This window comes from Atractosteus spatula, chromosome 5 (assembly GCF_055471065.1).
Source record: "Atractosteus spatula isolate fAtrSpa1 chromosome 5, fAtrSpa1.hap1, whole genome shotgun sequence".
Classification (NCBI taxonomy): domain Eukaryota; kingdom Metazoa; phylum Chordata; class Actinopteri; order Semionotiformes; family Lepisosteidae; genus Atractosteus; species Atractosteus spatula.
In genome coordinates, this window is record NC_142710.1 from 58376492 (window position 1) to 58391486 (window position 14995).

Below are 14995 nucleotides of genomic sequence, written 5' to 3' on the forward strand. Positions count from 1 at the left end.
CTCTTATATAGTAGGAGATGAAACTAATATTGTCTTTTCTTCTGATGTACAGTATGTGTCTTGGTAACCTTACTATTTATTTCCTTTAACGGTAGAACTTTTAAGGTTGGTCCAGACTTTAGAAACTTTTAAGTTGCAACTCAAGAGAATTGTACAATATAAAGAAAATGTTTACAAATGGTTAAGCCACTTCTAAATGGTCATTTTTACCTATTCATTAGCCCGCACTTGGTGTTCGTAATCCTATTTCGTCTCCCTGATGAATAGATAAACCAACTTCACATTTGAAATCCTTTAACAAATTAAACGTGATCTCAGATCACTGTCCATCTTTGTGTTTTTCATGTTTGAATTATTCTAAAGCAAACAAAATAAGCATTTACACATTTGTTTATTTTATATAAATTGACTTTTGGAAGAAAAGGCTGGGCCTGGTTGCTAACAGGTATGAGACTTCAAAAGAAAATCAGATCATGCAAATTATATGACCTCTTTGCAAAAAAATGGCAAAGTGAAACTACTTTAGAACAGTGAAAGATAGCAAAATGGCTATACATTTTATAGCCATCTCGCTAATTCAAGTGAGATGACAAGATCCCAAGTAATTACTTTTGCCTGCATATAAGAAAGGTTTCTCTCTCCCCTAACAATGTTTTAGCTTTTTCCGTTTAGACTTGTTTACATGAACCCTTCCCGAACCACTAGATATTGTTGCAAGACTGGACAGAACTCCACTTTTGATCAGCATTTTGGACATTATTGTTTTATTTCTGGATCAATAAGCCATTTACTTGCATAAAATGAATGAAAAATAAATCAAATCATTAATCTCTACAAATCTGAGAGGATGATTAAATAATACAGCTTGACCAACAAATTAGTTTCTAACTCTAATGGCTTGGTCAGGAAATTATTAAAATACTTTTGATTCAATTAACTTACTGTATACTACAGCATTTGCTCAAGGTTTCTGTTTATTTGGTCTAATTGCATGTAGCAATTTTAATGAAAACCAGGCACATTATAATAATAGCCACAATTTTTCTCTTTTTAACATTTAGAAGAGAGTAACACAGTTTTCCAGTCTTACAGAGACATAAGTCTATGTGCAATGAATATTATTTTTAAGAAGTGCCTTCATTATTGAGTTCCTATAATTAGCTCCTGCTTTATTTAACTTGGGCAGCTTTTGAGTGGTCAAAAACTTCAATGAATAAAACCGTTCATTAGCCTTTAAAACATTAGTTATTTTAACATTTTAAAGTGTCTTTATCTAGATAGTAGTTCAAGTAGGTAGCTGTATCAGCATGCATAGGCTACAAAGGAACAATTAAAGGTTTAAAGGTTTATTTCATTGGGTGTGAAGACTCCACAGCCAAAATATATTTCTTTTCTTCTCTTTTCAGCATGGAATAAACCTTTACGTATTCATTTATCTAGAGAGTGTGCATTACTTGTAAGTGAAATTAATTTGCAATTTTGAATACAAGATCAGCCTTTATTTGAAGATCAAGGGTAATTCAGTACAATTCTTTGGTACTGACCCCTGGCTGCAGAAATTTATTCTGTGAAATGAATTAAAGGCCACCTTTTAATTTGATATAATTTTAATGAAATACAAAATGTGGAGCACGAAGGTATCCGTTTTCATTTTACAAACGTTAGCAAAGTTAATACGTACTTGGTGTCATTCAGAAGGAACACACCTCGCATTAATAAAATATCTACAGTATGTGACAACAGAAGACTACAAGCTTTATATGTATATAAATAAAATGTATATGTATAGTGTACCAAAAGGCAAATTGCTACTTAATAAAGAAATTAAGTCTAAATACAAAACAATAAAATGTAAATTATTAACATATACATTAAAAAAGGCAAGAATTAGAGACATTCAGCATTGCAGAAAGATTGCAATAGTGCCAGGGGATCAGCAAAGTCAGTCTGAGGCATTTGTAAAAGGAAAAATCTGATGAAATGGAAGCTCTTCACTCAAGCTTTTAAGCCTATTGCTTCTCCAAATACAGAATACTTAGAACGGTTAATTACATAAAAAAGAAAAGGTCCCTATTGGCATTGGTGGTGCCTACAGTAAATGTTGTAGAGAAAAGATTGTATATTTAGGACATTCTATTCCAATGGCAGGACATTAAGGCCATTGAAAAACTTTACTCTGTATTGCTATACAGTTTTTTAGCTACAGAGGTTTTACATTATTATCACATTTGTACTAAAGGCCAGTACATATCCTAATAAACAAATTCACACAGAGAACATCTTATATCATTATTGTCAATGTATTGCATTAGGTACTGTGGGTTCTCTAGAGACAACCAGTAAGAGTAACAGATTTAATCTAGTTTGTGACTGCACCACATTGTATAAAGGTTTTCCCACTAAGTTCTATATCTCCAAAACAAGCAAATTGTTCAGTATAATTAATTTCAAGGACAGGCATTCCTGAAGAATCGATAACTGACCAGGGCACAAACGTTATATCAGTTCTTCTACATCAAACTTACCAACTAATAAGTATTAAAGCTTTGTGAAGTAATACCTGGCATCCTAGGGCAGACGGCTTTGTTGTGCAATTCAATCAGACACTGAAAAAATATTCTGAGGAAGTTTGCTTCAGAAACTGGTAAAAACTGGGATGGGTGGTTGCCTATTTTTTACTTGCATCCAACATTGATCCAAGGGACAGACATACTGTATGCCCAGCTAATGTTCTCTCTTACCAGAACAATCTTGATCAGGAGCACGTGAGTCTTGTGTTGTCAGTGTTACAGGCCTCTGCTTGTTTCAGTTTCAAATAGTTACAACCAGGATTGTGATTGGTTGGACCTGAAAAACTGGGAGGGGCAATGTTTTGTGCCTTGTCACATGTTACTTGCTATGTGTGTGGGGTGTGGGGTGGGTTCTATTATAGTTCTACGACAGTATGTAGTCGAAAATAATGTAGAGAAAAGAAGCATCAGGCACAACACCTTTCACTCAGCTATAGATGGATAATGTTCTTAACAAATGCAAAGTGATATTCAGGAATATCAAAATACAGACATCTGCACAAGTTAAAATCAAGTCAATCACAGGTTTATCTCCCTAAAACCCAAAACCAGCTTCTCTCAAGTTTTTCATTACATACAAAACACTGATCGGTGGGTTTCAGTTTCACCAGGTTTTGATATTTTGAATGCTTCATTTATTTCTAATAAATAAAATGCCACTTTTATAATACAAAAGTGTAATGACTTCCTTTAACCCACCTGCAGACAGTGTATCCTCTCCACACACTGCTCACATGACCAATCTATAGGATAATATGCAGGCACCACAGCTTCTAATAAGATGTGACTGATCATGCTACCTATTAAAAAACACTGATGATCAAATTGTAAAGGTCACTTGCATTGTGTCAGTTATGAGCAATGAAATACAAGTCTTTGTACTCCATGGCACTCACCAGCACTGAGAAGCACAGATATCTCAGAGAGTGTCAGAGCAACCTATGAGTTTTGAGGTTGGAACCATAATATAGAACCACAACAGATTCTGGAATTGTGGTTACCGGCTCAAATGTATCAGAGCCCACACTAGGTCTGCGCTGAGGAATACAACAGTATAAAGCTTTCCATACATGGAGACATCAGAAATACAGTACACATTTCTTCTCACCAGCTACTGTAAGTGTGGATATATAATAGTGTACTAACTTTATCTTAACTAATTACAAAGCACAAAACCTATTATTTGGCAGGGCTGTTATTATGGATTGCTTGTCAACTTCAAAGAGTTGAAGCTCTTGGTAGTTTTGTCTGGGTTCACAGATTTGTTCTATTTATAACCTATGGGATCATAGTGATCAACTGATTGAGATCAACAATTTCACAAATACACACACCCTGCACATAGCTATACTGCTCCCGACTGTAGGTACAGTCCAACTAGAAAAATACTTTGATTCCCAATTGTGTTAAAATTCTGCATGCTACTTGCAAAGGAACACGTAGTCAAAGATGCAGTGGCATACACTTTGTCATCTAACATCACTTTGGTGATGAACATAAAATGTCTAATTTGGGAACTGTTCATTCTATTCTGCTAAGGCACTTTTTTTAAAGGACATGAGCACAATCACATACAGTAATTAAAAGTCCCTCTTTATAGGATGTCCACATAAAATAATAATAAAGATGCAATGGAACAGATGAACAGAACCTGTAGCTAAATCTCTTCATTGTCAGAATGAAAGACTTCAATTAGTGCTTTCATGTCAGACTTCAAAAGCAAAGTGCCTTACTTTGGTTGATGCTTGTTGCACTTGACAGAAACTGAACAATATCCCCTCATAGGGTGAGCTATAGAAACCTTAATAAAAACTACAAGAAACATCTTTGCAGCCTTCATTGTCTTCTTATACACAAACAGCTAAATCAATTAAGTGTTATGTCAATCAAAGGAAGGAGAAAAAAAAAGGCAGAGGTGGTTTAATCCTTGATTAAAAAAACGCAATTAGAGATGGGTAGGAAAAAGTCAAGCTATACCTTTTAATGGCTACTTTCTAAACATGTATTAAATATAATTGCACAGCGTGCTGGAGACATGCCATGAGCTGCTCTTCTAGAAGTGTTGCAATTGGAAAGTGTTTAAAAATAAACCTTTTATGTCATCATTGCTACCAAATGAAATATAGGTTAATTACATAAAATAACTTTCCAATGACTTTGCTGGAATGCTACACACTTAAATCATCTGGACATACACGTATAGTCTTACAAAAAATCTTATAAGAATAATACATCCTTCCATTATCAGAAAGTCTCTTTTACCTGGTAAGCACTATTTGAAATAATATAAAGACTATCTGGAATGAAAATAAGTAGATTATGTACTGCGTCAGAACAAACATTTTTAAAAGTTCACCTGTCATTGCCAAATGAGAGCTACTGTATGGTGCTAAATATCACCTGTCATTGAAAAATGAGAGCTAGGGTGGTGAAGATTTCCACTTTTCAGGTGTCAAGCAGAACTGACAACAGTAGACATTTAGTTTCTGTATTGCTAAATTTGATGGATGTACAAGTAGAATGTCTAATCTGGGATATGAAAAAGTCAATGAGGATGCTTAAATAGGTGAGACAAACAAAACAGCTGGAGTAATCGTTTACATTTACAAATGCTAAATGGCCACTGTAGAGCAACAAGGGGATATAGTTTTACCCTAGAATACTTACAGTATATACATATTGCAATATAATACAAATAAGAGGCATGGCAGTTAGCACTGCAGCCTCACAGCCCCAGAGTGACATGCCTTTGGATCCTGTGGAGTTTGCATGTTCATGGATTTTCACCAGGTGTTGCATGTTGGGTTTAACTGGTCATTCCAAACTGCTCTCCAAGAGTCGCAGAAACAGAGGAGTATGATAACAAATGTACTTACAGTGTATTCGTTGACCTACAGTTCTGCTTCTTATATATATTTTAAAGAAGATACTAAAAAGTAATCAGTGGTTTTTATTCTTCAAAAGCAGTGTATCATCCGGAAGAAAAACAAAAAACCCAGCTATAGGAGAAAGCAGAAAAGCAATGTACAGTATACTTCATTATCACGCTACACGTCTAGAGAAAAGCAGACGTTAATCGCTTGTCTGTGTTATACTGACATCAAGTGGTAAGAGTGAAGCAATAGAGACGTTAAGTGTTTTCTAATTTCCTTATATTAACCGAAGAAGCAGAAATAAAAGTTTGCAAAATTAAAACGTATATTTGTATGGGAAATGAAAATGTGAGACAACGAATTTGTTTTACCATATGTTTCATGAAGTTTTTCCCTTTATGCGCGCGTATCGCGTTTATGAAAATCCCCTCTTCATACTTTATAATATTTCATACTTTATACATCCAGATGTCGCAAAACGCTGAGGATGAAACAGTTGCTCTTACAGTTAAGTTCCTATTTAGTCAAAAGTTTTCTAAATTCTATATTCTAAAAGCAATCAGCTATCAGATAAAGATTCCTAATAAAAATCAACCTACTGTAAAATGAAATTACTTAATCAGTTTAATACTCATCCAAGAGTATATATCCAAAAATTGCCTTACAATTTATAATTTCTAGTCAGCAGGAAATGGAATGCACTAGCATCAGCTATGCAATAAATTTCAAAAAGCTCGGAGGGCTTTTAACAAATCGTTTAAAAATTAAAAACTCGTGTAGTTTAGAGGAAAATTATAACATTATAACAATTAAAACATTTAATGCGTCTCTTACAAAAAAATCAAAAGGTTTATCAGTTTGGATATCTTTTTTCCCCCAGTAATTCCACAGTTGGAACACTCTGCGAAGTCAGCATTTTATCTACAAAACGTTGATGGCTTGTCACGCATTATCTTAAATATTCTTCGTCTAGAACAGTTGTTAAATTTTATTCAGCAAACCTTAATGTACAGAGGGCACCTCTTCATTGTGATAGGTCTTTGGAGTTAAAGCTACACTCAAAAAGCAGTACAGTACATGTGAGTGGACTGAATTGGCATTGCTAGATCTTAAATTCTCTGTGCACACGTGTGTATATCTGTATTATACTTCCTAGACCGAATAGCACTTAAGATTTAAAAGCCCAGTTTCGAAGTTCTAGCACATCTCTTGCTTACACCGACAATTTTTCTGATCAGTCCTCAAATGCGTACTTCTGCAATTTCGCTTCATTTTGAAAAGAATTCCAAACTGAGGCTAGAAATGTAATGCTACCGTAGGTACTGGGTAAAACGCAAACAAATGCAGTGTATTAACAAAACACATAATATTTGAATACCCACCTGATGCACCGGCAATTTACTCGAGTTAAAACACAGTGGTACTCTTTAATGTGGCAACAGCAAATCCCAAGTTAAACGTTAAATTATCGGTGTACTCAAGTACAATATTGCGTATTTCGAACACACCCGAGCGTGCAAATTTGTTTTAAGCTTTCAACCTAATTGTACAATTAGTGCAAATGCTTGTACGAAAGCCTTTCCCGTTCTTTAACCTTTCTTGGGTCTGCTAACTGGCGTTTTACCATCAATGCGTATTAATCGGAGAATGCAATAACTCAGCTGAAGACTGCAGCTGGAGATCGTTAGAAAAGAAGTGCGCAGCTGCAAATCTCAGTCTAATTAAGAGGGACAACGCACATTCAATTATCTGCAGGATGACAGCTCCGGACTCGCCACGGCAGAATTTGAAGCACTCTTAAAATAGCTCGCCTTTCCCTGCATTTTCAAAGCGTTGACAGCAAAGTGCCAAAAAAGCAAATACCTGTGTAAATATTCGCATTTTTTTACCTTGTCACTGCCAGGAAACGGGAAACCAAATTCCATTATGAAAACCTCTAGTAACGCCTGGCAGCTTGTTGCAAGTTCATCCGATTCATGTATTTAAGCGCAAGTCGGAAATTTAAAAATAAAGGATGTTCCATTTTCCGAGCTCACAGATTTCATACTGTACACGAAGTGTTACCCGTGCACGTTTTTTTAATTATTCCCGTATGCAACTACCATGCACCTTGGTTAAGAAGTTATGCAAGAGGAGATCAGATTGTACAGAGTATTCTCAGTGCGATGAATCAGAATGAAATAACTTCTCATAGTCACCAATACTGTATGCCCAAAGCTTCCTACAGCTATTTTATATTTACATCTGTTGTCAGGTCCTGGATAGCGATTTTTGTTTTTTAGATTGTATAGATAACCTTAAACATTCAATGCAGAGCTCTGAAAAGCATTTACCTTCTCCCAATTAAGCAATGGATTGATTTTAACAAGGAAGAGCTGCAACATAACCCAGAGGATCAGTGCAGTGGATAATTGCTAAGATACTACCAGTAACGAATTTACAAATCCCACCCACCTCTCTTGCTAATGCACACTTTGTACCTATCTCTCTGCATATTTATGTCTTGCTTTTTATCCCACCTGTATGCAAACCATCAGTTATTAACATTGGTGGCTGTGAACCCTGGTTCTAGGAGACCCCTGGACTCACCCCAGCTGAGTCCTTCATCTCCAAGGATGATAAATGTAATTGCTTGATTTTGTTTTCTGCCTGCAGTCCTTGCTTTCAATAATACACTAAAGTATATAATTTCCATAACTTCACAGTCTTTCCTCAACTTAATTAACATTTTGCTACATTATTTCTGATTTATCTATGATCAATGATGATCAGAGGTAGAAATCATAGAGTATTTAATTTCGGTTCTTCCTTATGTCCAATTGTTTCACTTAATACTCCTGAAGGAGGGGTGTGCTAAAATTCAGGAATTGACACAAGACTGATAGCAATCACAAACCCTGATCAACTGATCCGAAACAAGATTTAAAACCAAACCTAAAATAGAAAAATGAAAGCAACTGACCTTTGATTTAGAGCTTGGTCAGAGGAGACATCTGCCCCACACAACCAGGGTTGATCTGAGTTGATTTACATGAGTAAACATTACTTTAATTCCTTTATTTCAATAAGTTATCATCTACAAGGATGACCTGAAGACCCATTTAATTCCTGGAACAATATGAATGAGGCACCATGATCAAGAGCCCACCTGAGATTTGAACCCACCACCCTCTTATTCAGACAATGCAATACACAGCTATACAAATGGAGGTGTTTTTTGTGATAAATCAACACTTTCATTCATATATAACGATCTTTAAGCACTGGCATTATAGAACAATTAAGTGGGACATCAGAAATACTTAAGAAGAAACTAAAATTGTTGTCTGGCTAGGGACACCCAGATTCGTAAAATGTGACCACACTAAATGTAACACTTGGTTCACATAACCAACATTTTTTAAAATGACACAGACAGGACTTTTAAAATGTTTTTTGCACTAAAAAGTGGATTGTGCCACATAGCTATATTGCATATGTTTATTTATATTGTATGCCAGACGTTAAAAAAAACCCATTTGCAAGACAGTGAAGACCAAAGGAATGGTCAGATCAAACAGTTCATGTTCCGATCAAGCATGTACATTGGTAAGCAGCCAACAATGGCTGAACGTCAAACATAATACCTAATCATTACTAAAATAAAGAGAAAGTGAAATTGGAACAGGGCACATTTTTTTACTGACACTATTTCATACATCATACATAGGTAAAAGAAAAAAAACAGTACTGTCTTTGCTTTACAAAGGATTCCACTCTTTTATAAAAGCATAAGGAAAAAAGTGTGCTTATGAAAGCATTCACTCATTAAAAAATGCACAACAGCACAAGTCGACATGGTACAAGAGACTACAGAGTCTCTTCCATGCAAGTCACTTAACGGAAAATGGTTTGTCTTCAAGACTAAAACAACACTTCACAATTGGCAATAGCTTCTTCTGACAGTTCCTTTTTTCCTGGAGAGGTTCTAAGTGTTTACCTCACAGCATTGTAGTGAAGAAACAGGAGTCCGCTTGTGACATCTGATTTACGCAACCAATATTTCTCATCAACTGTCAGGACATATTTATCCTTTCTTCATAGTCAGCAAAAGGTGGTAAATAGTAAAATATCTGTTGACTTAAAAAAATATGGTTACATACAATGGCCCCCCAAAAATATAACAAAGCATTAAAAAAAATAAAAACAACGAAGGCCCCCCTTTAAGTCATGAGCAGCTGGTTTAAAAAATAGATACATATTCATTGACGTTTAACAGTCCTTTTACATAAATTAAGACTGTACTGATCCTAGTTCGTGAGCCTTGCCCGTTTTAAGAATGCAGCAAGTAGGGCACAAACTAACAAAGCACAAATTCTCATTAGTATTCATGGACGAGATTTTTAGTGTACTAAGTAGAAAAGGACAACAGGTGTTATTCACCCACAGGAAAGAGACTGAACAGCATGGTCTTAAGTAGTACATCCATAACAGTCTCAGGGATCCGCACACAGTCCAGGATCTTAATCCAAAGAGCACCTTGTCACTTCTAAAAGTTCAATATTAGACACAAATTAATTGGTCTTGCACCGAGTAAATCAAAATGTGCAATGCTCTAAGTGCGTCTCCTGGTTTGTGTAAAAAAACAAATCAGCAGATTGAGCACTGCTAAAGAGACTTGGCAGAAATAGGCTACAATCTTAACTGAAGACAGTCTACCCTCTGCCCTCTACCTTTTTTACTTTGTTTTTCCAGATGTGTTTCTAGAATAACCAAAACAAAACCTCCTGTATGGTAGATAACATTAGTACTGCCAAGAACTAAATTCTGTCAAAAGGACTGTGATGCTTATGGGGAAATAAAAAATACTTTCAGACAATAATCACTTCTGGCAAAACATTTCTTCCTGAAGCCACTGAAATGTATCCATTAAACTGGATCACAGAAACACCTGCACAAATCCTGCATAAGACATTTAAAAGAAGTTTAACGTTGTAAAGAAGTACAAGTAGTTCAACCTCCTGGAATAGTTTTTAATCATAAAACAATGAGGAAACTGAAATGCTAACACTTTACTAATAGAATGTAGAGTTAATTCAATTTATTTTTTAAAATACCTTGGTCAGTTTGTAAAATTTCATTTTTTCCTGTTACCTACAATCCCTCTCCCACCCCCATTCATTTGTGTTTCACAAAATGTAGCAGCACTTCCATTTCCCTACTCTCTCACAAAAGAAACCAGCTGCGCTTTTCAGCTCTTTAGAAACCTGTAGTCAGTCCTTGGTTCTTTGACACTACAAAAACGGCTTTAAGCAGAGTCTCTGACAATTACAACAACTAGATGCTCCTCTTCCAACTTGCCCAAAGTCCTCAGGGCTGCGTGGAGGTACTGCTGGGAGAATTCGCAGGGAGGAAAAGCGTACAACATCCCGGTGAAATCGCGGTCCTTAGGTCCTCCTAAAGGTAAACCAATCACTCCGGCTGCCTGCTTATTCCTGAGGTAGGTGACTAAATTTCGGAGCAGGCGTCTCTGCAGTCCAGGCTCTGGGGGAGGCGCGTCCTTGTCGAGGGGACCCTGAACCGCAAGCAGCACTGCATAGCCATCCGGGACGCCCTGCTTGATGCGGCGAGCCACCTCGTCCAGTTTGGGCTGGTCCAGCCGCAAGCGCTGGGCGATTTTCAGCTGGCTGATTTTCCCGCCCGTGGCGTGGTCTTTCAGGAGGACGTTGAGGATCCCCGAGCCGCCTTCCAGGAGGTGCATATTGGTGGGGAAGCAGCTGTTTTTGAGCACCAGGGAGCCGCGCCACGCCTCCGGCAGGGTCTGGGCAAATTCAGAAAGGGTGTTGGGTTTTTTGGTCTCGGATTTGGACTCCTCCACTCTGGACTCCTGCTCGCCGTCACTGGTCCGGTGGTTGCGCTCCGGCTGTTCCGCTTCCTTCTTTTTGTTCAGCGGGGGCTCGTCCTGGGAAGGCCTGTCCTCGGCCGACGAGTGACGGCTCCCATCGGGAGTGGAGCTGCCCCGGTCCTGGGCCTCCGCCGCCAGATCGGAGGGCCTGCGACTGCTCTTGTCGGGGCTGCGGTCAGGAGACGCCCCACCGCCCTGGATTTTGAGGCGCCCCCGGTCCTCAAGGGGACGCTCGCTGGACAGGCTCCTGCGCTTGCGGCGCTCCTCCCACGTTTTGCCGAGGGCCCGCTCGACATCCCGCTCCCCTGCCCAGCGCTCCCGGCTGCGACTGCGTGCCCGGCCCCTGCCGAAGCCGTCCAAATTGTTGCGGCGGTCCAGGCTCTTCGAAGGGCTGGTCCAGTCCCTGTCCGGGAAAGCCCTGTCCCGTTCCCGCTCAGCAAAGAGCGCGTGAGGCGGCGTCCGGTCTCGCGCCCTCAGGTCTCGCTCCAGGCTCCGGTGCCGGCCATAGCTGTCTGGGAGGAGGTCGTAGTGAACTGGCAGAGGGACCGGAGGCTGGTACTGCTGAGGGTAGCTCCGGGTCTCCTCGGCTTTGGCGAAATCAACTCGGAGCCTCCTGTCCGGACCCCCCAGGGGGAAGCCACGCATCTGGGCGCAGGCGGCCTGCGCGGCGTCCAGACTCTCATACTGGATGTACGCAAAGCTGTCGCCCTTCACGTAATCAATAGTCCGAATGCTGCCAAAGCGGTCAAACTCCCTGGCCAGGGCTGCTAGAGACGTGCTGGGACCTAGACCCCCCACCCAAAGCCGGGTGGTGGGGTTAGCTTTGCCGTAGCCGATTTTCACAGGGTTTCGGCCGATGACTCGGCCCGACATGGCTACCTTGGCCCGGTGGGCCATGTCCAAGTTCTGGAATTTAAGAAAGGCGTAGGCACCCCCCTGACCACGAGCCGGCCGCTTAATCACCACCTCCTCAATGATCCCGTATTTCTCAAACCCCCTTCTCAGCTCACCCTCTGATACATTATGGTCCAAGTTGCCAATAAACAAGTTCCTTGTCGCCCTTTGATCATCTTCAGGCATTAAATCCTCTTCAGGCAGCTGGTATGTGTAAGATCGCCCCCTTTCATCAAACATGCTATAATAGTCTAGAGCCCTTTCCCTTTCTCTGCTCAGCCCGAGTCCATCCACTGCATAATGCCTTGGTCTGGGCTCTCTGACGTTGCTAGCCCCTGGAGACAAGGACCTCTGTCTGTACTGATAGCTGCCATGCACAGGCACGTAGCCCACTTCTGGGGGAGTGCAGCTCCGCCTTCTTGGATAAACAGGCTCAACTTTAAGCGGCCGATCGTAAAGCACTAACCTTCCTTTCGCATGCCTGGCTTCCTTGGCGTCCTCGGGATGCCTGAAATTCACATAAGCGATCCGTCCAAGCTCCGGTGTGTGGGAAAGCTTGATGCTGACGTCTCCAAACTTTTTAAACTCGTGGAAAAGCCCGTCCTCCACATGCTCATCAGAGAGCTGGGAGCCTAAGTTACTGATGAGCAAAGTCTTGTATTCCAAACTACTGCCTCCTCGACCCCCACTCAGAATCACGTCAGCGGCCACTTTGCTCTTGGGGAGGGCAGCTGTAGTCCGGAGAGGGGGGCGGCTATTAAGCCCGAGGTCATGATGATGCTGTCGGTGGTGCAAATCAGCCGTACCGCGGTCCTCTCTAACTCTGGATTTTTCTCTCTCTCTGCTCCGGCTGCGGGCCTGATGTTTGTGATAATTTCTGCTCTCAGAGATCAGAGCAGAAAGAGGCGGCGCTTGGCCATCTTCTCTCCGACTGCCCTCTCGGTCCCGATCTCTCTCCCTGATCCGTTTGGCTGTAGCTCTTGCAGGACTGGAGTCCCGCTCGGCCTGTCTCTTCATGGTTTTTTTTTAAATGATGTTCAAACTTTTTTTGTGTGCCCTCCCGAAAATCGGTTTCTTAAGCTCCTTACTCCGTTTATTAAAATGCAACGCGCACGAAAAAAAAATATATTTTTAAAAAACACTTAAATTATATACTAGGCAAATGCATTCATTTAGACTAAAAAAATATAAAAATTAAAAACAAATCAGCATCAGTGAGCCTGCACCTCACCGGCCATCTTGGACAAAAGGAATGTGCGCGCTCCGCCGGTGGGAGGAGCTGGCGTTGACGCTACTGGGGAAAGTTGCCATGACATCACACGCCACCCTCATCATGTGACAGGGGAAATGGATGTGTGTAGTAATGTGGACAGGTATTGCAACTCGGGTCATTTCGGAAAACATTTCAATTAATAAATACGCAGAAAGGTGTTGCACTAAAGGAGCCTGCCATTTTTAAATTAAATTTACGTTTACTTTTCTATAGACTACGTTAAATTATTTTTTTGGCAAACGTCTATAAAGTCTCAATGGGTAAGATGTAATATCTTCAGTGCTATAATGAAATTCAAGAAATTATTATGCTTGAGGGGTAATTCAAATATATATATGTCTAGTCAAGAGTAACTTTATCTACTGATAGTTTTTCTGTAATTTATCCGTTTATCGAGAGAAATGGATGACGTCGGTCACCTCGACATAACAAAATATAATGATACTAGACAAAATAATATTTGATATCATCAAGATGTATTTCGGTCTGAGTTTAGTAGTGAAATGTTTTGGTATTTTCTGAGGATTTCAAAAGGTGAATTTAAGAAACTTTAATAGTGATCGTTTTTCGGGATTAAAAATTACAAAGATTAATTAACGTGTGTTTTGAAACACCAGCATGTGTTGGGGGTACAACAAACATACCGTGTCATGGAAATAACATGGTACTGTATGTTGCATTATAACAGTGCTTGCTTAAACCATATGCGTGTTAAATTTCAAAAATGTGACTGTTTTCCATTTGTCAAAAACAGCTTATATTAACAGGTGAATGTGCATGGCACGTGTGCAATAGCAATAGAAAACACTCTCAGTCTATTCAAAATGTCACAAAATTGTTAATAAAAATTAGTTGCGCAGTATTTTTAAAGTTTATTGAAAACGGGTTTATCCACTAAATTTCTTGTAATTCTGTAATTTCCTGTGAAACAGTAATCAAAACAATTATTTACTGATATATTAGTATTTGTATTGTATATCATTAATTGAATACATGTAATGTCAAACATTGGTAGCTGTTGCATTCAAAGCTCTAGAAAAAAAAGTGCATTTAAAAGCTTTTTACACTTTTCTCCAAATATAACGGTAAAATACTTCACTCTGCAACCTTTTAAATAGTGTAAAATAACTGATCTACTGAAACACTGCTGTACTGGAGTTCTGTTTTTTGTTAATGTTTGTCTGTTTCTATTGTATTGTTCATAAAACAAATTTCCCTGGGGATAAACTTTGAATCGAGATCAGTGAAAAATGGGTGACACTTTTTTTTACAAAGTCAGAATCTCTATCTAGAATCTCATGAACAGATTATAGTAAAAATGTGTTTCCAGTGTACAGAAAAATGCAGAATGATCTGTGGCAAAAATATATGGCTGTATAGTCTACTCTACACAATGGAAAATTAGTAACGCAGACAGAAACCGAGTTTAGTTAATAGGTTTGTTTGACGAAAATAATGTATTCATATTCTATGTATATACTTTTTGCATTTTCTCTGCAGT

At 39.1% G+C, this 14995-nt stretch overlaps 1 protein-coding gene across 1 annotated transcript; it reads right to left on the bottom strand.

Moving 5' to 3' along the window:
- Positions 1-9110: 9110 nt before the first annotated feature.
- rbm15b (RNA binding motif protein 15B) lies at positions 9111-13480 on the bottom strand. The gene has a single exon (XM_088915153.1). It carries the CDS (start codon positions 13236-13238, stop codon positions 10731-10733), a length of 2508 nt encoding a protein of 835 aa, XP_088771279.1. The 5' UTR covers positions 13239-13480; the 3' UTR covers positions 9111-10730.
- Positions 13481-14995: the final 1515 nt, after the last annotated feature.

Excerpts from the sequence above, each read along its gene's own strand:
- rbm15b (XM_088915153.1), bottom strand. The coding sequence starts at position 13,238 with ATGAAGAGACAGGCCGAGCGGGACTCCAGTCCTGCAAGAGCTACAGCC.